This window comes from Mastigoproctus giganteus, chromosome 2 (genome assembly GCF_048544385.1).
Source record: "Mastigoproctus giganteus isolate SK-2022 chromosome 2, ASM4854438v1, whole genome shotgun sequence".
NCBI lineage: Eukaryota > Metazoa > Arthropoda > Arachnida > Uropygi > Thelyphonidae > Mastigoproctus > Mastigoproctus giganteus.
The window spans coordinates 147,916,822-147,943,025 of NC_143576.1; the positions used below are offsets into that span (position 1 = coordinate 147,916,822).

The window sequence follows — 26,204 nt, forward strand, 5'->3', positions numbered from 1 at the left end:
ATTGTGTTTGCAATGGAATGCGTCTGGAGGGAACTCGTGAGTCCATGAGTACGGCTACTCCTCCATGGGGGTGGTTAGTATCAGATCGATCTTGTCTGTAGAGTGTATAATTTTTGACAGAAATAGATATTTTTGTTGTTAAATTCGTTTCTTGTAAGCATATGGCAGCAGGATTGTAATGGTGAATTAGTTCACAGATATCATCAATATTGCTGTGAAAACCTCTGCAATTCCATTGTATGATTTGTTCCATTATTTGGTTTTGTGAGTGGAAGTTGAGTCTGTCTGCTTTTTGTGAGTGGCTTGTTTATATATGTCGAGTTTTGATTTTTCTTTTCTTGAAAAATTTGGGCATCCTGAGTCATTGCTTTCTTCCTCATCTGCATGTATTTCAAGCAGATCTTCTGAGTTGGTGGTATCATCTGTGTCCATACTTGAGGGGCAAGATTGCTTCAACTCAACTAGATCTGATTTTTGCAAATCCTCCACTGCTTGACAATGGGAAAGTCTCTGGGATGGAACTGTCAGCAGTGTATTACTGCATTGATCAACTACCTTTGATGGAGATGGATGCTGGACCGAGAGGACTAATCGAGCCCAGTCTGAGATCGATGTGTCTGGAGGGATGGACACTTCTGTCTGACATGCTACTGATTGGTGACTAAGTAGCAGAGGCATAAGTGCATTTTGGCATACTTAATTTTACTTGTTTTCTTGCCTCTTGGTAGGAAACTTTATTTTCAATTATATATTTATGTATTTTTTTCCCCAACTTGCAGAGGTCGCAGTCTTTGGAATATGGCAGGTGGTTGCCCTTGCAATTTGGACACTGTAGGGTTGATGCCTTACATTCTGTTTGTGTATGAGTTTTACACCCACAGTTTGCACATGTTGCATCTCCATGGCATGCTGTCTGGGAATGGCTGAATTTTTGGCATTTAAAACATCTTAGGGGGTTTGGGATATATGGCTGAACATGACAGTTTAAATATCCTGCCTTGACCGAAGCTGGTAGGTTTGGAGAACTGAAAGTTAAAATTATACTCCGGGTAAGGACTAAACTACCATCTTTACGGATCATGATCCTTTTTGCCTGCGTGACTTTTTGTTCTTTAAGTTCCTGAACTATTTCATCTTCAAGGACGTTCAATAAATCCCATTCAGTGATCACTCCCTTTGAAGAATTGAGGGTGTTATGTGGTATGATTTGAACTGGGATTCCACTCAAGGATGTCAGATGTAATAATAGTTCAGAGTGTCGAGAATTGGTCTCCATTAACAAATCTCCAGATTGGAGACGTTTCACCATTTTTGGTGAACCTGCAGCACGTTCAAAGCATCTTTGGGTGATGATGAAGGGGGAGAGCTTGCTCACATGTATTGTTGACAGAGAATGTATTATTAAGAAAGCTGGTGATTCCTGTCTGTCAGTGTCCTTTTTCATTCTCTTCGAGAAAGAGAAGTCACGGTCAGTATTATATTTGTCACTTTGTTGAGAGCACTTTGGCTCTAAACATGGAAATTCATTTGTTTCCATCTTTGCTCCTTTTAGCCTTGAGGGTTGGTTTTCCCCCCACATTACTGGCCCTGCCACGTGGAGGCAGTAGTGGTGCCACCAGTGACCAAGCAGTTGTTTAAGTTAGTGGATTTGGTTAGAGATAAAAAATAAAGAATAAGGAAAGAAAGGTGGATTGCCTTTCTGGGTTCTTACTTTTGACCTTTAAAGCACAGAATTACTTCAAGTAAATAAAATAACAGCCGCACTAGAAAATAAACAAAACTATATCACTTTGGAGATTGCTCTATAATTACAGGAAGAATATCGCTTGGCACTCGGGGGTCCCTGCATTTGGATAACAGTAATACCAATGTACACACTGAAGGTAGTGGAGAATGAAAAACACATACAGTTAACTGCACAGTTCAACATGAAGTTCTCTGAGCAGTGCAGATGGACTGCTATGACAGTTCATGGGGTACTGTCAATGATACAAAGCAATTCTGCCAGCATGGATAAGAAGATGATAATCCCACTGTATAAGGCAATGGTTAGGTTACATCTTGACTACTGCAGACAGGTCAGGAAGCCTCATTTTACAAAGAATGTGGTTCTGTTGGAACAGGTGCAGAGAAGAGCAATGAGATTAGTGATGGGAACAAAAGGGTGCTCTTACAAGGAAAGACTTAATTCTCTGAATTGCAGCATCTGGAAATAGCACCTGCAAGGAGACCTGATTGAAGTATTAAAGGCGGGTTAATTTACTTAACCCCATTAATAAATGGGGTTAAGTAAATTAAATGCTGCTGACATCACTACTCTTCCTTGGATGGCGCGCGCGCGCACACACACACACACACACAAATTTAAATTGCTTCCATCTAGTGTGAAAGTGAATATTTTAAATAAATTTAAAGTGATGGATAAATTATTAGAACATAAGGCCAAATAGTTTTTTTTTTCTGATGTGGTAAAAGCTTGATTCCTTACATCATTTTGCTACTAATAATACTAATATAAAAAAAAGTCAAAAAGCTCCATGGGATTTCTGGAGTTGAAAAGAATACTAGCAACAAATGAAAGAATAAGAGAAAAAGATTTTGAACCCAGGAGCACTCCTTCATGCATTAAGACTCCAGATAAAGGAATAACTATATGGCAACAATCATGATATACTGATTCCGGATTTACTTAAGGATATAACTACTTAATGGTAAAGGTGACTACAAACAGAGGGCACCTCCGTAGCCAGGTGGGAAGGAGCAGCAGTGCGTAGTACACGCTTCTTGATTAGACCGGGGTTCGAGCCTGTCACCGCCAAATACGGAGGATGCGGAAAGGTCAAGGGAATGACCACCGCATATTCCCGGAGCAATATGGCCTTAGTTGCTAATGCTCCTAAAAACCAAATAACAAACAAATAACAATAACAAACAGACTACAAACAGCCTTAGACAGTTTTAAATTCTTTTCAGTAGGAAAAACTGATATTGTTAACAACTGCAAATTTTAAATAGGAACCAATCAAGGAAGTAACTGTAGATGATACTAAGCTTTTATACTAACAAATATTTCATTTATATCATTATGTCATTTGAGGTTTAGGCCTAAAAGGATGTCAGATGAATAGAAAAGATCAATGACAAAATTAAAATGCATGGGATGATTATAAATTATCAGGGTATCATCTACAGCATCAGGGAGTCATCTACAGTGGAGGGGTTAAGCAACCTAAAACAGATTATAAGAAGTCTTTGGCTATGAATGCAAAGCAGAAAATTCTTTGCTTATGTTGCTAACGCTGGTTAGCTCTTTCCTTCCAGTGTTAACTGCAAGGAAAGAGATGAACCACACTGGCCCACTATATGATACTGTTCAAGTTGAAGGAAAACTGAATAATATTTTGCATCTACATACAGGTATGAAGAAATATTTAGGGATGGGAATACCAGAACAATACCAAGTTAAAACTGGGAGCTAAATGATTTTGTCATAACCAAGAAGAAAGTGGAAGAGAAATTGTTGAAGCTAAAAGTAAATAAGGCACCTGGGGCTGATGGAATCTATCCAGTTATATTAAAAGAAGCAGCAAGAGAGGTAAGCAAACCATTAGACATCATTATGAGAGCATGCTTGGGTTCAGGGGAAGGTCTCAAATGATTGAAGTGCAAATAACTTGTACTATTCACAAAATGGGATCAAACAGTGAAGTGAGTAATTACAGACCCATTAGCTTGACTTCTGTTCTAAACAAAATAATGGAATCAATGGTTCAAGTAATGCAAGACCATCTTGACAGGAATGCAGTTATATGACAATCGCAGCATGATTTATTAATGCCAAGGCAAGCCTCCCTCACCCTTTGTATAGGAAAATTCCCAGTTCAGTGGAAGTGGATTGCTGATGCAGGACAGCATTAGTCTCCAAGGTCATACAGACCTTCATTGTTATCTGGAACAGGATCGTGACTACATGGAGGTATAGCAGAAGTAGTGGCAAATGATGCAAGAAAGCAAGCTTATAGAATGTTAGCCAAAACAAAAGCCAACACTTCCCATAAATGCCTAGTTCAATGGAAGTGGATTGCTGATGCAGGACAGCATTAGTCTCCAAGGTCATACAGACCTTCACTGTTATCTGGAACAGGATCATGACTACATGGAGGTATAGCAGAAGTAGTGGCAAATGATGCAAGAAAGCAAGCTTATAGAATGTTAGCCAAAACAAAAGCCAACACTTCCCATTTTACCTGCCCATCTCCTCTAACAGTTTATTTCTTCCTTGAATTTATTCAAAGTCGCCACCTCTACAATGACAGATAGAAGTTTGTTCTAACCTTCAACCACCCTCTGGCTGAAGGCAAATTTCCATACATCCAATCTGCAACCAACCCATGGTCCTTCCCTATGCTGGTGCTGCATACAAAGAGTTCATTCTGATGGATTATAATACTCAATCTCATATGACACAGATGGTCAACAATGTGTTCAGAGATGATGAGTATTATTATGGTTTGGCCTGCTTGCATCAATAACCCGAATCTTATTAGCCATATCTGGAATGCTCTAGCAAAACATATTGCAGTTTGTCTGGACATCCAGTGACACTTAACCAGAACAGCTCTGATAACAGAGTAGAGACCAATTCCACAACAACTCATCAATACCATGATTTATTAATACTTTGTAAGTTCAAAGCATGCCTGTTGGTTTCTGGGACCACAGATCACACAAAAGTCATTGTCCATACACATATCACCTACAACAGTGATAAAACTGTTCCTACAAGCTTACAGTACATTACTTCTTATTGTTATGTTACAGTAAAACTGTAATTACTGTTCAATTTAGAGTTACTTTGAATGTTTTTGATACACCAATCAGAACTTTTTTCAACTACATTACATCATATTACACAAACATAATTTGCATATGCTGTGATCCTCTAATTTTGATTAATGTAGATTTCTGTGGGGAAGCAGGGAGTACATGAGACCTATAGAATCAGAATTAGGTCTAAAACTTTCAGATGGACTGACAGAGAATACTTTAAAAGTTTGTGTCAATTGAATCCTCCATAGCACTTTCATTTATGCACATATATAGATTTCTGTGTGTGTGGGGGGGGGGGGTAAGATGACTATGAATAAAATACAAAATCTAAAATCTACCTAGGGGACAAAGAGAATGCTAAAAGTTTGGGGCCGAACTGATTCTTTTTTTCTTGAGAAATGTTTAGACATCCAAAACATGCTTTCGTTTATATAGATAACTCAAGGTACACAGGGAGAGAGAAAAAAAAAAAAAAAAATTGTCCAATTTCTATTTATTTTATTTTAATAAAATTTGGAATGGCTTGACAAAACTTACCAAAAAAAGATAATGTAAAATGTCATGAAAATCCATTCACTGAGTTTTTACATGTGGACTGACAAGATGAAGCTAATATGAACTTTATGCAACTGTGAACATGCTTAACAAAAAGGCAGTAAATCTAGGTATTACAAAGTTCAGAGTATCTGTGCTTCAGGTTTGTAGGTAGCATCCGAAAAAATGCATTATTCGTAATGGACAAATAATGCATAAAAATGCATTATTCGTTCAAACTATGGCCTACATACGTACAGGATTTGTATTGAACTACAGAAGTCCTTGATCTCATTAGCTTGGAACAAGCAGCACTTATGCTTTACACACAGATGCAAGTCACATTGCATCATTCCTAAAGGCTTCCATTATAAAGCTCCCTTCAACCACACTCGTATTAAATGGACCTGCTTCAACTTCGGACTCCAAACCTTGAAAGTATGGATTGGTTACCTACACAGAGATAACATCAATAAATCAAGATTCATGCAGGAACTAAGAGGTCTGATCTCTGTTAGCATTTTCACACCTGATTCACACGCGTTCTTGCCAGGCCAACCGTGTAACCGCTCTCGCCAGCAACGTACGTTCCTTAGGCTAGTCAGGGAGACTCACCCTTCAAGAATGCATCCTACAGACAGGTCCTAAATCTTAGCAGCAAACAATTGTCCACCGACCAGATTGATCTTCTTGCCTCTGGCATGAAGTTTGCCGTGCTACCATCGATACCACCCATCACACAAATTGCCATGGGGTGGAGATATCCTTAGCCCACCTCCCTGAAGAGACTGCTAATGACATCCACTTCAGGGCAGCTTCTATTCTTTGACGTGTGCACCCTGCTAACCCCAACCGTCGCCAATATACTGCTCTTAACTCCATCAGGAAAGACAACTCCATCATCATCCTTCCAGCTGACAAGGGATGCCGCACGGTTTTATTGGATTATTCAGAGTATCTGAATTTGCTCTTGCTCTTCTGCTTGATCCTAATGTCTATGAACCTGTACAGGACCCTCCCATCAGAGTTTTGGGACGACTAGAGTCAAAAGTGAACAAGTTGTTATACAAGTGGTTCAAATCAGAGAAGATATCCAGGTCCACACGTTGGCAATTACATGCTACGGGCTGCCATTTTTCCGTAATTTTATGTCCTACCAAAGGTGCATAAACCAGGCGTCACTCTTAGGCCCACTGTCTCCTGTTGCAATTCACAAACTTACAAGCTGACAAAACACGTCACCCATCTCCTAACACCACTGGTGGGAAATACAATCCACACCATCTTCAACAATGAGAAATTCCTTCACCTCAAACACCTTACAGTTCCTGAAGACAAGATCATGGCATCCTTTAATGTCGCCTCCCTATTTACCTCCATACCAATCCAACAGGCTGTCATGTGTACCAGACAGCTTTTAGAGAATGACTCTAGTCTGTCAGATAGAACATCTCTATCTACAGAAAATACCTGTGTTTATCGGGCAGTGTCGTCACATTTGGCAACTCTCTCTACAAACAAATACACAGTATGGCTATGGGCGCCCCTGTCAGCTCCGTCATTGCCAACATTGCAATGTTGGAGTTAGAGGAACACATATTCCTGAACCCACCAGTACCAATCACCATGTGGTGCAGGTATGTAGATGATATTTCACCATCATCCCTCATGGTTCGGATATACTGCTATTAGAATACATCAACTACCTATCTCCCTTCATCCAGTTCACTTTAGAATTGGAAGCGAACAAGACCATTTCTTTCCATTTAGTGAGATGGGTGGGCCCTCATCTGGAAATCTCGGTATACCGGAAACCGATGTGCTGCAGGCAGTTCATGAACTACAGGTCAGCATATGCCCCTTGTCACCTGAACAGCACTGCACGTGCTCTACTCTCTCGAGCTTGAAGTCATTCCAGTTCAGAAGAAGCCAGGCACACCAAGGTTTCTAGGGTAAAGGCATGTTGGGCAAGTACTCATTACAAGCACAAGAACTTACAACTCGCCCGAGGCTCTGGCCTCATGACAGCAAAATGGTATCTACTGCTTATATCTCATATTACCCAGGTACCTCAGACCAGATTTCTAGGATCTTGTGCGAGTACCACGTGAAGTGCTTACAACTGGCTGGTAGAAGTTTTGCGATCTCTGGTCTCGAGAGTAAAAACACCCATCTTATGCAGCGGTATTGTATACCGGATCACTTACCATGATTGTGGGGGAAAGCTCCAGACGACTACAGGACCACCTTGCAGAACATGATAGGTCCATCTGCCTGGGCAATGCTGCGCACTCTGCAATCGCAGAGCATTTCTGGTCAACTCAACATGACCCCAATTCCAGCCATGACAGAGAGGTGATCAACCAATCTCGGCACTACTATCACCGCCTATGGTTAGAGTCCCTAAACATATCTAGCTGTTACAAAATTTTAAATCGCACCAGAGGTACAAGACTACACCAAATTTTGGAATCTGTAGTGTTAAAGCACGACAAATGCTAGCAGTCAACCCATATTAGCATCAGGTCAGGGCAGTTTTAAGAACTCTCGGGCCCCCCCGGCGAATTTCCAAATGTGGCCCCTATTCAGCTTAAATTTTGTTTTAATTTTTTTCTGGGCCTCTCTCAGTTGCATTCCTAACATTATAATTATATATATATTATTAATTTATAATCATCAGTGAGAATTACATTTGTTAATTACTTTTCTAAATATTAATATTTTCGGCACTTTAAACTATTTAAAGAAAGCCAAAAACGTTATTTGTATATCATTATGTTCCGTGTTTGCGGTGCTTTCGACCGCAACGTAACATATGGGACTGAGGGTCTTTTAAAAAATTATTTAAGGTCAACAAGTGAGACCCCCAGTCGGACGAGGTCCCTGGCATCTGCCGGGTGCACCCATGCATTAAGACGGCCCAGTGCCAGATATTAGCAACAATCACCTAATCTGACATAGTAAGTGATTGAACACTCTCACATTCATGTGTGGGCTCTCCCAGCAATCTGAGTATGCACTGCTTATTTAGTTTATTCAATTCATAACGTTTTATGTTGTGTTTAATTGCTGAGGAAGGGGTTCGTTACCATGAAAGCTTCTTTATCTTATTAAAATTAATTTAGTCACCGTATTCACTGGTTCTACTGAATTCTTCTTTTGCATTATTCTTCTTTAAAGATCCAGAGAAGGGTGATCAGACTCGTTAAGATGTGGGGGAAATGTACCTAAGGAAACTGAAGAAAAATATGATCTGTAAATACTATGAGTGTTTAAAGGGCCTAAAGAATACTAAAATTTAAAACAGAAGAGTAAAAGCACCTAAAAGGTAAAAGAAATGTGGGCATATTTTAATTGGCAGGAGAAGTAAGGACTAGTAGTTATAAAGTGAAAGGGAGTTTCAATAAACTGGATATCAGGAAGTACCTCTGGCCAAAGAACACTTGACTACTAGAATAAATTACCTCTCAGGATCATTGAAATTGAGAGCTTAGGGAAATTCAAGGAGGAACTGGATTATTAAACTTGTATTAACACTAATCAGGGCTGTTTGCATGCAATTTAGTTTTAAACTGTCAACACATGTATGTTACTTAGATCTGATTCAAATTAAATGTGATTTTTTTAAACTGTTTTTGTTTCTGCTTAACTGATTAAATACTGTACAATCTAGGAAAGCTACACATTTTCTCAGAATAGTCTAGATGCAATGATAGAATACAGCTGTTATGAAACCAAAAAAAATAATCCCGAAACATTATCCCAGGTAAGGTTTACTTAAATTTAGTATGTTACCTTTTGCTGGTAGATATTTTTCAACACATACAATATGCTGCAACTTCTTTACAATCCAATCATGATAAAATATAATTCCTTTATCATTACATCGGAACTTACCTCAGCAATAACTGATTGAGGCAAATGAATTTCTTTTTCTTTTAGCCCTTTCATCCATTCTTTTATGAGATTACCATCCTCACTACAAATGAAGTACAATATTCGTTCCATATTATAAGCAACCTGCAAGAAAACATTGTTAAAAATGAATTAAAAAAACTGACTATATGAAAATGTCAATTTACAATATGATGTTATCTTTTGTGATTTTTTTTTAATAAAGAAAACAGGAAAAGACAAAAAGCAGATTTTCATCTTGGTTTTAATACAGTATTTTGACAAAAATACTGTATAATAATCCTAAATACTAGAAGCTTCAGCTATTTAAGACAGATTAACATAGTTGCAAAATTTTTTGGCATTTAGTCAAAAATTTTATATAAAAGACTACTATTATTAAATCTCCTAAGAACCTATTTCTATGTGATAGTTAGTGAATCCTAGATGAGAGTGTGTGGAGACTATAACAATTTAAAATGTTACATAGTTGCTATTAACTGGGCAAACAGCATAAGCATGGCAAATACAGGGGAATTATGGAATACCTTTAAAGCATTTGTGTTTTCAGTGGTTACAGAAAACAAATGCATATATACTATTGAGAAAATATAGCAAAAGGTGATGTGAAGATAAATGAACAAGAACTGGCCAGTTTAATAGAGGGAGAAAAAAACAGATGCATAGGAGAGTTACAGAGTGATAAAACATAGCCTACAATAGCTACAAGTTGATTTTTAACAGCAACACAAAAAGGGGTTAAGCAGACAAAGTATGATTATAAGAAATCACCTAAGAGAGCAAAGATCAAGAACAAGGAGTTATTCATGCATATATAGAGAAAGAATAAAAGAATGAATCAGACTGGACACTCTAAGGTAATAGATGTGGGAGAGTCTACCACGTTACTAGTAGTAATGGCAAATGATGCAAGAAAGCAAGCATATATAGCATCAGCAAAAAAAAACAAAAAAAACCCACAGTTTACCCATCCATACCCTCCAAGAATTTGTCTAGTTATTCCTTGAATTTATTCAACACGTCCACTTCCACAACAACAGGTGCAAGCCTGTTCCAACAAATCACCACTCGTTTTCTGAAGGCAAACTTCTGCACATCTATCCTGCAACCATCCTTTCTCAACTTGAATTTATGCCCCCTCATGTGTGTAGTCTCAGTAAGTGGACAAATGCCATTAACATTTAGCTTACTCAATTCATCTATTCTAGTGCCAAACAATACTAGTCATCAACCACATTTGAGAGGGGAAAGTAAAATGAATGAAGGTGAAATTTTCATGGTTAACTGATACTGAAAATTAAGGTTCATCATTTCAAATTATGAGGGATAAGGTATAGACTAGATTACAGGTTTTATTTTAACCTGTGAATTGTTAATTAGCAAAATAATAAAAGGTGAATCGGTATCTATGCAAGGAGTAAAACATTAGCATTATCAGAGGCACATGATGCAAGAAAGCAAGCAAAATAATCAAAGGTGAATCGGTATCTATGCAAGGAATGAAACATTAGCATTAGTAGAGGCACATGATGCAAGAAAGCAAGCTTATAGCAACAGCCAAAAAAAAAAAAAACCCCTTCCCATTTCATCCATCCATTCATTCCAAATGCTTGTCTAGTTCTGCCTTGAACATATTTAAGTTGTCGACCTTCCCTACGACAAATGGAAGTTTGTTCCAACAATCAACTACCCGCTGGCTAATGGCAAGTTTCCTCACATCTATTCTACAACTGTCTTTTCTCAATTTGAATTTATGCTCCCTCAGGTTTGTAATCTGAGCAAGCAGAAGAATCCCATCAGAATTCAGCATACTCAACCCATTTAAGGCCTTATACACTAATATCAGATCACCTTGCAGGTGCCTAGTCCCCAGATGCTGCAACATGCAGAACTTAAGCCTTTCTTGGTAACAGCAACCCTTTGTTCCATTTACCAATCTCATTGCCCTTCTCTGTACTCATTCCAGCAACTCTATATCCTTCCTAAAATGAGGCCTCCCAGACTTGTATGCAGTACTCAAGGTGTAGCCTGACTATTGCCTTATACAAGGGGATAACCACTGACTGCCTTATCCCTGAAACACATAGGTGAAGAGCTGTTTGAAGTTGTATGAAGATAACCAATACTTCAACAGTTAAAAAAAAAATGCAAAATTTAATTTTGAAACTTTATACAGGTATGTGTGAGTGAGTTACTATTCTCTTAGGAGTGGGACTAGGCCTACAAACCAATCATGCATTACCCAAGGAGAGTTTTTGCTATGCTTAAAGACTAATTAAAGATATAATCTCACGAGAAGTGCTGCTATGCATTACACGAATCCTTACTGAACAAAGAGGTGCCTAATAAGTCTACCATTCATTATTTTATGGATTGTTTTCAAGAGTGTTCATGACAAAAAACACTACTCTAAACCAGTATTAAGAAAATCAGAAACAGGAGCAGTTCAAGCAACAATCCCTGAGAATCCCACTTCTTACACTAGCCAATCCTGAAGAGTAATCAATAATTACAATCCTTTGCCGCCTTTCTTCTTATAGCCATCTCTTAATCCATATGATGATCTTTCCCAACGTGTTCCAGCTTACATAGCAGTACAGACATCCCCCACTTAATACTCTTAATTGGAGTGTAAAAATAAAGCGCTAAGTGAATCTGTGTTAAATGGGATAGATTTATCCACAGGAAATAATGTAAATAATTTTAACTGGTTATTTTGATTAATGTTTCTTGTTGATTTTTGAGCACCATTTCTTTATATAATAATATTAAACTATGGGGCTCCACCCCTACTCGCTTTGCTCACCAACCCCACACATGTTTTTCTATGTAATATGTACAGGTATGACGGAGTAAGTCAAATGTTTTCTACGTAAAAGACACCTGTTGAAACGCACTGATCAATATCTAATCTAATATATAAAAGAAAATGGAAAGTGTAAGAAAAAACTATAAAGAGTAAAATTGTGGGAATGTTGAGTGAATGAAAGTTATTATTAATTGCATGTTCTATCTTAGCTACTTCACAGGACAGACTGATGATTATGCAGGGGCCTCATGGTTATCCAAGCTGACACCATGCTGTAGCTTTCCTAGCTGGCATGCATGGTGTGGGATGCTGACACAGGCCATTTGGGTAGCCCACAGGCCAGTGTGGGACAGAGCTGCAAAAAGCATGCTCCACCATGGAGATCTCTTTCCCTATGTTGTTTTATTCCTACCACATAGGGTGGTTGAGTCTCCTTCCCCAATACCCTTCCCCACTTTGGGTGGCTCCTCAACCCTTTTGCCTGGTGGCTCACTGCACCACCCACTGGTGCAGTATGGCCATAGTTGCTAATGTGCCTAAAAAATCTCTAAATCAACAAACCACCACCCACTTTCAACTTCCACCCTCTGGTCCAGGATGGGTATCTGTACCAGGAGTCCCCTTACTGTCTCCCCTTTCAAATCAGGCAAGTGCCCCCTTTGTTCTTTACCCCTTTTATCCCACCCTCTTCCTATCTCCCCATTATCTCCTTTTCAATATATATATATATATATATATTTTTTTTTTTTTAGGGTCTCCTTGAATGCTTAGCTACCCCAGGGTTCACCCTGCCAGAGCTTTCTTCTCTCCTAATGTGTCCTGGCCTGCCTCACCATGGCGGTGATAAAAACCGGGGGGGGGTAGTGGCTTGCCACAGGTCCCCAGGCTAAGTGGCCAGAGGAACAACACAACCACACTAATATTTCACAAAATACACACACACTGGCCTTAAGCAGAGTATTATATTCTACACAGAGCAAAAATGCAGAGTTGAGGGAGACCCCTGGTGCCGCCAGACAAAAAAACATTATGTCACTATTTACCTGTGCATTTGTAGTGCCCGGCATTCTCAAGGTGGAATAAATAACACTATTTAATTATTTACCTGCATTTACACAGGTCACTTAGGAAAAGGCCTTTTGCTTTGGGTTCCATAATGCATGAGGAATACTGTTGCATCTGAAAGAGGATTAAAATATTTAACTGAAATATTTACAAATTATACAAATATTTAAAATATTTATAAAATACTAAACTATTTTACAAATTCATTTATGTACAAAAAATGTTACAATGGAACATCAAATGATGCACGTGCACAAGGTGGTGAATGTTGTGGATGCAGTTGTCAATAATAATTGTATTTGTAGTGACGTAATTTTCTTGCTCTCTTCTCCCATTCTGGCTCGAATAAATATCACTAGAAGGAAAACTTTTTTAACGTATAGAGAGAGATATAGCAGAAACATTTAAATTTTTAAATATAAACTTTAAATACATACATTATGAAATAGAACATAAATACAATATATTAGCATACGATGCAAGAAAGCAAGTTTTGCAGCATCAGCTCCCATTTAAACCCTCTGTTAGTTCCAAATACCTGTCCAGCTCATCCTTAAATTTATTTAGGCTGTCAACTTCCACAACTAAAGACAGAAGTTTGTTCCACCAATCAACTACCCGTTTGCTAAAGGCAAACTTCCACACATATAATCTACGACTCTCTTTCCTCAATTTGAATTTATGGCCTCTCAGGTGATTATTCTGAGCAAGAGGAAGAATCCCATCAGCATTGAGCATGCTCAAACCATTCAAGACTTTATACACCTCAATCAGATTACCTCACAGGTGCCTAGTCTCCAGACACTGTAATCTGCAAAACTTAAGCTTCCCTTCGTTCGTTTGTTGTTGTTTGTTATTTAGAAGCATTAGCAACTAAGGCCATATTGCTCCGGGGATATGCGGTGGTCATTCCCTGACCTTTCCGCATCCTACGTATTTGGTGGTCACAGGCTCAAACCCCAGTCTAATCAAGAAGTGTGTGTGCTACGCACTACCAATCCTGCCCACCTGGCTATGGAGGGGCCTCCTTCCTTCGTAAGTGTTCCCCCTTTGTTCCATTCACTAATCTTGTTGCTCTTCTCTGTACTCGTTCCAGCAGCTCTACATCCTTCTTGAAATGAGGCCTCCAGACCTGTATACAGTACTCAAGGTGTGGCCTGACCATTGCCTTATACAAGGGAATGATCACCTCCTTATCCCTGCTAGAAAAATCTCTGTATATCATTGACAAGACACCATGAGCTACTCTTGCAGCCCATCTGCACTGCTCAGAGAACTTCATATCTGCCTGCACAAATTACCCCCCAGGTCCTTTTCATTCTCTACCACTACTATCAATGTAGTAACACAGAGTTGATACATTACTCTGGGGTTACTGCTTTCCATATGTAGTACTTTACATCTGTCAAATGTTAAACTTCATTTGCCACCTCTCAGCCTATCTGATCAACTTTTCTAGATCCTGTTGCAGCAGCGTATTGTTATTAGTGTCCTTAACTAACCTGCCAACCTTTGTATTGTCTGCAAACTTGGACATTAAGCCTGATATACCATCATAAATATCATTTATAAATACAGAAAACAACAATGGACCAACACTGAAACCTGAGGGACTCCACTAAGTCCAGAAAGAGCAGTGTCCATTGATTACCACTCTGTCTTCTCCCACTCAACCCTTTATCCATAGCAACAATTTGTCTCCAATGCCACACTGCTCCAATTTGTGCAGCAGTCTTCCATGTGCAACAGTATCAAAAGCCTTTCTAAGATCCAAATATATGATATCAAAGTTATTCCCTGCATCCAGTTCCTTTGTGACCACATCATAGTATCCAATCAAATTGGTCAGGCAAGACTTCCCCTTATCAAAACCATGCTGTGTCCGAGCTATAACTGAAGTCTCGTCTAGATGATCCTGCAGTGCTTCTTTAACCAGTGCCTCCATTAATTTCCCTGGAACAGAAGTTAAACTAACAGGTCTATAATTACTTGTATTGCCCTTTGATCCTCCTTTGTGTATTGGGGTCACATTGGCACATCTCCAGTCCATGGGTACCTCCCCAGAGTCCAAGGAAGCTCTCATAAATATGGCTAAGTGTTTGCATACTTCCTTTGCTCCTCCTTTAATATAACTGGATAGATCCCATCCATTCTGGATGCCTTTTTTATGTTTATCTTCAACAATGTCTTGTCCACTTTCCTCTCAGTTATTACAAAATCATCTAGCTCACTGCCAGAGTTGAATACACCTCTGGCATTTCCCTCCCTGAATAACTCCTTGTGTATTAATGTAGATGCAAAATACTCATTTAGTTTGTTAGCCACCTGAGCAGGATCATCAACAGTTGAACCATCAATATCCAGTGGACCAATCTGATTCATCCCTTTCCTTCTAGAGTTTACATAGGTAAAGAACTCTGTTTTTTTTTTCTTCGCATCCTTTGCCAAAGATTTTTCATAATCTGCCTTTGCCTGCCTAATCTCCTTTGTGACTTGGTTACAGACCAGCTTATATCTATCATAGGCTTCCATGTCACCCATTAATTCATATGTATGCCATGCATTTTCCTTCTCTGCCACATGTCTCATTAGTTCATCTGACATCCATTTAGGCCTAAACCTTGAACAATATTTCTTAGTTGGTATGTAAATCCTAGTAGCTTCCAAGATAAATTCTTTGAATGCCTCCCATTTTGAATTAGCTGCTGGTAACATCATCAGTTGGTCCCACCGCATAGAATTTAAATACTGTCTCAGACCACCATAGTCGCCTTTATGAAAGCAAAAACTTTTCTCTTTACCCCTGATGGTAGTTACTCTTTGAGTAAATCCCACTTTAGCACACTGTTATCACTACCACCTAGTGGTTCCTTTATCTGCAAATTCTTAATGCATGAAGAATCACTACTGATAATCAGATCAAGAGTATTGCTCCCTCCCGAACATGCTGATGTAGAAAACAATCATCCAATAAATCCACAAAAGCCTTGCTAGTGTGTGAGTGACCAACCCACAAATTCCAGTCAATATCTGGGAAATTAAAATCCCCCATTATAAGACTCTCTGATTTACTAGCCCACTCTATTTCCCTGTACAGTTTTTTATTATACTGATCAGAGTCATTAGGCCTATAACACACTCCTACTCTCAATTTTGATCTCCCAGTGCTTAAGTCACACCAAACTGACTCGACACTGCACTGTCCAGCGATTTCGACTGGCTGCACTTCCTTGGATTTTGTGTGTTTCTTAACTAAGAGCATAACCCCTCCTCCCTTCCTATCCTATCTATCCTTCCTGTACACACTGTATTCCCCAAATTCCAGTTCTGCATTCCTTATATCTATACTATAATAATTAATGATAAACACCAGCCAAGAAATTAAACTGAAAATTTACTATAAAATAAATAAAATAACATACAGTGAAATGTGATGAAAATAAAATACAATGATTAAATTATAGTTACAATATGGTTAAAATATAGTTAAAAGCAATAAAATTATCTAAAATAAACTGGGTTAAAAGCGATAAAACAATGAAACCTGGCGCTTTCGGAGACTGCCGTCTCCTTCTTCAACAGCATATTACTAGTGCTAAGACACATCCTTAAGTAGCAGGTCCATGGCACTCATGCACGTGGTCATCAGACACATGATCTACATTCTCCATGCCCATATCGGAAACGGAAGTGGCTCGGGAGCGTGTCAAACAGAAACAGTCATCCCTCTGAGGACAACTGCCTCAAACAGGGGGTGTAAGCGGATCCCCCTGTCCCTATTAATAGTATTGTGACTGGATGAACCGATTCGCAAGCTCTCGAGCCACTTGCGTTCCCAAAATCCATGGGCGCGGTCAGTAATGACCGCGTCTTCAGGGAAGATCCGATGCTGCTTTTCCCAGAAATGCTTTGCCACAGCAGACCTTGCATAGTTAGCAGTCTTGATAGCGGTCGTGTGTTCCCCCAGACGGTCCTTTAAACGTCACCCTGTTTCCCCCACATAACACTCCTGAGGCGCCTCAGTAGCCAGGTGGGAAGGAGCAGCAGTGCGTAGCACACGCTTCTTGATTAGACCGGTGTTCGAGGCTGTCACCACCAAATACGGAGGATGTGGAAAGGTCAGGGAATGACCACCGCATATCCCGGAGCAATATGGCCTTAGTTGCTAATGCTCCTAAAAAAAAAAAAAAAACAAGACAATCCTCACAATCCGGGCACTTAATCTCGTAGACCACATTGCTAGTATGGTCCTGGGCTACGGGGTCTTTAACTTGGGATATCACTGTGTGCAACCTCCGACCCGGAAGTTGCATACAGCGAGTCTGGCACTCCCGCAATGCCCGTACAATGCGTTCTGAAAGGCCCGGATAGTAAGGAATGTATGCAGTAGCCACAGGGGCAGGCAACTCCCTACAATTGGACTCAGCCCTGTGAATATATTTGTCCAAGACCCTCTGGGGATATCCACATTTCCTGAGGTCTGCTGTGACTATGCAAATTTCCATTTCCTTTTCTTCAGGGGTACTACAGTGGGTCTCCACCCTATTCAACAATGCCCTGGCTACACTGTTCTTATGATGATAAGCCTGTGCTGAGCTATAATGAACAAATTGGCCACGGCACATAGGCTTTCTATAGATCGTTGTTTTTAATCTAGATCCATCTCTGCTTACCAAGACATCCAGAAACGGGAGGGACCCAGCTTCTTCCACCTCCGAGGTAAATTGTATAAATGTGGAAAAGCTGTTGAGTAAATTGAGCACCTCATCTTCCTTTCCCTTTTTTAAAATAGTGAAGGTATCGTCCACATATCTCCTCCACTCGCGCATGGGGAATCCAACTGATGAAAAACCCTAGTTTCCAGTTCCTCCATTGCCAAATTGGCCACAATGGCACTGATGGGGGAACCCATGGCCGTGCCATGGACCTGCTTATACATAACTTTTTGAAACACCATGGTAGTGCTTGCGAGGCAAAATTCAACACCTTTACAAATATCATCAATGCTTAATGAAGATCTAGCACTAAAGCAATCATCCCGTTCCAAGGCCGATCTTACACAATGCACCCCATGTTCAATGGGGATACATGTGAACAAGGATACCACGTCAAACGAAATCATGAGTTAGTCTTCACCTATAGATTGGCTTCTTATAAAGTTCACAAATTCCTTGCTGTTCCTGATTACTAAACTGGAGCGTCCCACTATAGGAGAGATGACTCCAGCTAAAAATCCAGATAAAGCATAAATGGGACTACCCACAAAAGATACTATAGGTCTCAACGGAATGCTGACCTTGTGCATCTTTGGGAGGCCATAAAACCGGGGTAATCGACAACCTGAGGCATGAAGAGACCAATAAACTTCTTTGATTATTTTACCAGCCTTATGCCATCCCTGTATGATGTTGTTGACTTGTCTCTCCAAACCAGCTAACGGATTTCGATGGGTAACTTTATATATGTTGCTATCCTGTAAAAGATCTAGAGCTTTTGCACAATAATCATCCTTATTCAGTACCACTGTGGATCTGCCTTTGTCGGCAGGTAACATTATGATATCCTCATCTTTTCTAAGTTGTCTTAATGCTCTTTCATGTTTATGACTGAGATTAGAATGGGCTGTCCTGGTCTGACTCAAAATAGCCGCAACCCTAACCCGTATCTCATCAGCTTAGGTAAATGGACCATGGACCTGCTACTTAAGGATGTGTCTTAGCACTAGTAGTATGCTGTTGAAGAAGGAGACGGCAGTCTCCGAAAGCTCCAGGTTTCATCGCTTTTAACCCAGTTTATTTTAGATAATTTTATTGCTTTTAACTATATTTTAACCATATTGTAACTATAATTTAATCATTGTATTTTATTTTCATCACATTTCACCGTATGTTATTTTATTTATTTTATAGTAAATTTTCAGTTTAATTTCTTGGCTGGTGTTTATCATTAATTATTATAGTATGGAAATTCCCAGCCCCATAGGCCTGTTTGAAGATATTCCTTATATCTGTGTGACACCACGTATCTGATAAAATCCAACAGTATCTGCCTTTGATGTTTTGACCAACACCTTAAATTCATTTACCAAACTCTTAGCATTGGTGTATACACAAGTATACATGCACCTGTTCCTATTCTTAGCTACCCTAACACAACCCATGTGTTTACTTGTTAACCCATACATTTAAGAAAATGCAAAAAAGCTTACTTTAAAATTATAGAAAACCTTATATGTATGCTGTATTCACATTATTACATAAAGCTAACACACTTCCAAATGCAGTCTTTTTAAAATGTCCAATTTGGTTTGCAATGGCATGATTTTCTGATAGCTTTTCACCTTCCTCCCTAAATCTAATAAGCCTTCATAATTAACCTTGATAGTTTGATGTATTCACTTACCATTTCCTTTAATCCTGCAGTGGTACCATCCCTAGTTGTAACAAAAGTGGTACTACACAACCTGACAGGTCTAAACTTTTTTAATTTCTGGAAACAGTATCATTTTTTTTTTTTTTTTCAATTCTGCTTGGAGTATACCAATATTTCATCCTCTGAAGAGGATCTATTACAACTAATTTAAGGCAAGCTGTATGGTGACATTTTCTTAACATGCCTTGAGACCAACTACAGGTCATTGGAAGATACTATCTTCTTCCAACGATCAAGCATTTAGGTTGCTTACGTTAATTCCTTGGAGAACTGTTCTCTCACAAGACTTCCCAAGGAAAGAAATGGGAAGTAAAGGAGGGTTGTTGGCATGCAGCAGTTGTGCAGTACATCAGACTCCACCACTGCTGTATCACTGTGTACCATGGGATCATCTACAAATAGTAGGGAGAACAGGATTGTCTGCTTGGGGAGGTGTGGGTGCAATCACTTTTGCATTTTTAACATTAGATGCTGCTTTTTTGTGTGAGAATGTTTTATGATCTGTTCAGATTTCAAATTAAAATTTCTAGCCTCCTGAGGGAGGTTGGTAATTTCAAACTTTTATAGTTAGTACTTCTGATAATTTTATTGAGAAATTTTTTGGAGTGTCTTTTCCAGGTCATAGGAATGAATCCAGGATTCATCTGTAACGTTTAAAAACACATTCTTTTCTTTCATGTTTTAAACAAGATAAAAGATGTTGACAAGCTTCAGCTTAGTTGTCTTTTTATTTTCTCTACAAGCCTTCTTCTACCCATTGAGTCATATCTTTCTATAACCTACCTCAGACAGTGTTGAACATGTTCGTTAGCCTAAAGTTGCACTGATATCTGACTGTTTGATCCAGTGATCACCAAGTTCAAGTGCTTTTTGTTTCCACACTTTATCAATAAATGTTACTGATTGTTTGCTTCATCTCTGATCAATGACAATACCTTTAACAACCTCACTACTTAGGGCTCATAAAATCCACCAATAAACAATGATGAACAACGTTGACATCAATCTTATAATGTGTCTAGTAATCATCAAGAGGTCTAACATTTTTGGAAATCAGAAACTTAATAACTGCATGTTGTTTGATCCATGTGTTCAAACATGCTTCCCTTTAAAACAATGAACAACAGATAGAGAAACACTAGTATTTCTAGTCAGCACACTGAAACATTACAATATTTTCTAGTTAGCACACAGAAATGCTACAACAGTTTCTCGTTAGCACACAGAAATGCTACAACAGTTTTTGGTTAGCACATACAACTGAAACTAGCAGTTACAATAAGTTAGTTGGAACTTCTATACTACCTAGTGTTTAGGTTATGAAATAACTGGCATTACTTTAAAGCCTGTCCTCACATGTGTATACTTACATGAAGGATGTATATACTTGACGAAGTTTCAAGTAACAAGAAATTAATCAGCAGCATGATATACAAAAAATATATAGGAGGGGCATTTGAAAAGTTCATAGCCTTTATAATGAAAGAGTAGTGGTACAGTGTTAAAAATTTCTCTACTTCACACAGCAACCCGCCAAGTTTCATGCAGCTTCGATAATGTCTTTTTTTAATTACAGATCCTCAAGTCAACAAAGTTGTATTAATAAAAAAAGATGGACATCCAGTATTTGGGAGAAAATGGACTAACACCAAAGGCAATTCATGAACATATGGTTACTTTTTTTTTTTTTTTTTTTTTGTTAGTTGTTGGCGCATCAGCTTCTGTGGCCATAATGCACCTCCCAAAGTTTTTGCATTTACTCTGATCCAAGACTAAGGCGGGATTCAAACCCACGACCTTTGGGTTACCCAGGCAGGCACTTTACCCACGCGGCTAGCCCGGTCGGCACACATATGGTTACATCACTGGGGGAGGATCCCTTCTTATTTCATGGTTAAGACGTGGGCAGCAGAATTTAAACAAGGGAGGAAGAACCTGGAAGATGATTCACACTATGGAAGACCTGCAATGTCAATGATCTGGTGATGAGTGATAGTTCAGTACATTGCCAGCATCTTGGGCACCTCATTTGAACGTATGTACCACATGATAACAGAGGTTCTCGCTATGAAAAAGGGTCAGCACAATGGGTTTGACAGCAGATCAAAAATGCACAAGAGTTGTCAAGTCAAGTGAACATTTGCATCATTTTCAAGAAGATCCAGAAAATTTCCTTGCAAGGTTTGTGATCATGGATGAGATGTGGGTACACCACTTTCAATCAGAGACAAAGGGGCAGTCCAAACAGTGGAAACACAGCTCTTCTTCTTCTCCAAAGAAAATCAAGTTGATTCCTTCTGCTGGCAAGGTGATGGCATTTGTTTTTTTGGGATGCTGATGGAGTGTTACTAGTGGACTACATTCAGAAAGGCCAGACAATCAGGAGCATATTACACAAAAGTTGTAAGGTGTTTGCATTAAAACATTGAAGCAAAATGCTAAGGAAAACTCAGCAAAACAGTCTTGTTCCACCAGGACAACATGCCTGCTCACAAGTCTGTCACTGCCATGGTTGCACCGTGTTGAGTGTGGCTTCGAAATCTTGGACCATCCTACATATGCAACAAATATACTACCATCAGACTTTCACCTATTTCCTAATTTGAAAAAATACCTGGCTGGCATCCATTTTGGCAGTGATGTCGTTGCTACAGTGGATGCATTCCTGAAGACTCAGAAGAAACTTTTCACACAGCTGAAATCAATGCATTGTAGCATCGGTGGCAAAAGTGTACTACTCCAGAGTAGACATGTTAAACAGTAACATGTTACCAGATTCTTCAAAGAAACTCTTCATACTTAGGACACAAACTTTTCAAATGCCCCTTGTCTATCCCCAAAAAAAAAAAAATTACGTTCATTATTAAATCACAAAACTATTCCAAAATGATCATCTTAATATGCTTCCTGCATTAATGAGTGCAATACCTGTATATCCATTGCTACAGCAAGTGTCTGTATTACAGGAGCTTCCCACGTAAGGTTACCATTTGTTATTATACGCTTCACATTATCATTCTTGTTAACAGCTGAAACAAGACTTACTGGAAGACCCATCTTTTTAGCTAAGAAACTGCCTACAATGTACAACAATGGAAATATAATAAAAATAAAATACATTATTCAAAGTTCAGTTTGGCCTATTACTTATGTTTTCTAGAATGCATCAATATTTTTAATATATGGCTGTTTGTCAATAAAGAATGATTATAATTTTTCACGAACAACCATATTACTTGCTATATCTAGCTGAGATGTGGAATTTAAGACAAAATTGAACTGCATCAGATAGCAACTGTGCAGTTGAATCGTGCACACTGTGTGACCTTGGTTGATCAAGTTTATGCCTATTCTGTTTTGCATATGTAACAATGGACATGACACGCAAGAAACAGTATGCTGCTCTCAAATTTTGTTTCCATCTCATCGGCTGAAGCATATAAAATTAAAAGAAGCTTATGGTGAATCTACATTTCCATATAACACAGCTCATAGGTGGTTCAGAATATTTAAAGATGGACATGATTCAATCACAAAAATTGGTGGTCCTAGAGCTCTAACCACTGCTTCACCACAGAAACCATAAACACTGCTTCTGTAATTGTGAGAGAAGCTTGCTGTATAACAGTAAGGCAGCTCACAGAGATGTTGAGAATATCGTAAGAAGCATGCATGGTATTCTCTATGACTATTTGTATATGACATGTGTTTATGCATGCTGAGTTCCAACACTACTCACACCTGGGTAAGTTGGCATGGAGGTTTGTCAGGAGCTGCAACGGATGGCTACTAAAGAAGGTGAGTTCCTGTCAAAAAATGATAATGACAGATGAGACATGGCTTCATCATTTCAACACAGAGTATGCAACAAAGCTCTGCTTAGAAGTCTATGTCATCACCAACACTGAAAAAAGTAAAAGTTGTGACTTCTGCAGGAAAGGTTATGGTCATCTCTTTTTTTTGACATTCAAGGGATGGTTTACCAGCATGTTGTGCCATGTAATATGACCGATATGGGACCTTATTCCAAAACTGTACTGCACACTTTGCAGGATCACATTTGTTGCAAATGATCACAACTGCATGTAGGTGTGTGAATGCTGCATCATGACAGTGTGAGACCTCACATTCATTGTTATATATGCAAGACTGAACAGGCATAAACTTGACCGACTGGCAAGGTCACAATGTGTGCACAATTCAATTGCACAGTTGCTATGTGATGATGCTTGGTTTGGTCTTAAATTCCACAGCTCAGCTAGATATGGCAAGTAATATGGTTGTTCATGAAAACTTAATGTCAAATGTGTTCCTCATATCCACCCTACAGCTCCGACCTTGTTACCCGGTGATTTTTTTTTTTTCAAAGTTAAAGAAGGAGCTGCAATGAAAGCGTTGTAAAGAATAAGTTGTAAAGACATCAGAGGTAATTCTCAATCACATGTCAAAAAATGGCTTCCACCATGTTTTTGAAGAATGGCAGAAATGCTGGAGTAAGTGCATTTCATCATTGGGGAAAAACATCTTTTAATTAAGGAAAAGATTACATTGTACATTACACTGATAAATGGCACAATTACAATGTGCTGTTTATGTTTTTTTTTATTTATTTATTTTTTTAGGAGCATTAGCCATATTGCTCCGGGGATATGCAGTGGTCATTCCCTGACCTTTCTTCATCCTCCGTATTTGGTGGTTACGAACTCGAACCCCGGTCTAATTAAGAAGTGTGTGCTATGCACTGCTGCTCCTGCCCACCTGGCTATGGAGGTGCCTTGCTGTTTATGTAGTTTCACCTATAGTAACTGTTCAAAATATTGGCCATCTGCTTAGATGAATGGATTGGTTCATTTGACTAGGTAGTGTGTAACATTATGCATAATTATTAGCATGCTAATCCAAACACAGCCAACAGGTGCCACAATGTTACCACTTTCAACTCTTCTTACTATTTTTATTTTTTCTTCAAAAGTAATCATGTTTTCTTCTTTGTCCCACCAGTTTGGAGTACCCCTCAGTTTGGGTTAACACTGAGGAGTCAACTCATAAAATTTTGTTACTTAGGTAACAAAATTTTATGCATTTACTATGCCACAACCAATGCTATTATAAAAAACATGTCTGCTATTACAAAAAACATGTTTACTGTTACACTAAAACTATCAAAACTATAAGAACATGTCATCATGACAGCAAAGTGCATGAGACTGCTGAAATGATACCAAAAGCAAAACTACAACCTTTGATTTTGCTTTTATAGAAGGCATATTAGTTTTTAGTGTCATAAATAAATAAATAAATGTTGTGTTTATACTACAGGATGACCACAGGAATCAGAGGAGTGTATAATTACAGCAGTTATTTATAAGAGTGACACCACAGTACACCAGAAACAAGAAACTGAAAGTAACTTCAGATATATAAATAAATAGATAAACATCACTTTATTAGTTGTTCATTAAAGAAATTACACTGTCAGGGAAGAGTGACCTGCCCTGGTGGCAAATGGCCAGAAGGACTTATAACAAAATAAATAACACTAGATTACAAACATTCAAAGACAACTCATAAAATTTTGTTACATAAGTCTATGACTTTCAGGTTATATATACATGAATAAATATCAATTTAAATTTGACACTGAGTAGGTAGCAATTAAAACCAACAAAATATTTACAGTTGGGATGTTACATATTTATTGTTGAAAAATATTGGCAACAACACTAGAATGATAAAACTTTATCAATTACATATCCATTTCATTATCATTTCCCTGTAGGTTCCATATGTTCTCCACAGATATTAAATCTGGTGACTTGGCTGGTCAATTTAAATGTCCCACCATTCCCTTGTATTCCTCATACCAGTTTAACACAGTAGAGGTGCTATATACCAAACAGCTGTCATCCTGTAATACAGGAGTATCAAAATCATAAATGACTCTCAAATGTTTGGCAAAAGGCACAACCTGACCATCCAAGATATGTGTAGAGCTAGCCTGATTCATTTCCAAATCATCACCAACCCACCACCAGCTTGTACGATACCTAGCAGTAGTAATGGCAAATTATGAAAGATTTAAGCTTATATAGGTATCAGCCAAAAAAAAAAACAGTTCACCCATCTGTACCCTCCAAGAATTTGTCTAGGTCTTCCTTGAATTTATTCAGCCCATCCACTTCCACAACAGACGGAAGCCTGTTCCAATAATGTTCTTGTTTATACTCCAGCATGACCACCAGGTCAGTGGAGTTTACAATAAATCAATCAATCAATACAAATTGTTAATCGTATTTAGTAGTCACGGGCTTGAATCCCGGTCCACTCAAAGAGTGTGTGCTACTGCACTTGTGCTCTTGACCACTCGGCTACATCAGGCCTAATCAACCACCTGCTGGCTGAAGGCAAAATTCTGCACAACTATCCTGCAACAATCTTAACTTTAATTTATGTCCCCTCATGTGTATTCTCAGCAAGTGGAAGAATGCCATCAACATTTAGCTTAATCAATCCATTTAAGGCTATAAACACCTCAATCAGATATCTCTGCACTGCCTATCTCGAAATGTTGCAATTTGAGGAACTGAAGTTCTTTTAGGTAAGAGCACCCTTTTTTGTT

At 38.7% G+C, this 26,204-nt stretch overlaps 1 protein-coding gene across 1 annotated transcript in view; it reads right to left on the reverse strand.

Annotated features, from left to right (window-relative positions):
• The window catches only part of LOC150089648 (threonine synthase-like 2), a 44,094-nt gene that overhangs the window by 13,415 nt on the left and 4,475 nt on the right, over positions 1 to 26,204 (reverse strand). The window contains exon 2 of the mRNA XM_090368711.1: positions 9,262 to 9,384. Within this exon, the coding sequence (XP_090224837.1) occupies positions 9,262 to 9,384 (123 nt within the window). The remainder of the gene's footprint in view (positions 1 to 9,261; positions 9,385 to 26,204) is intronic.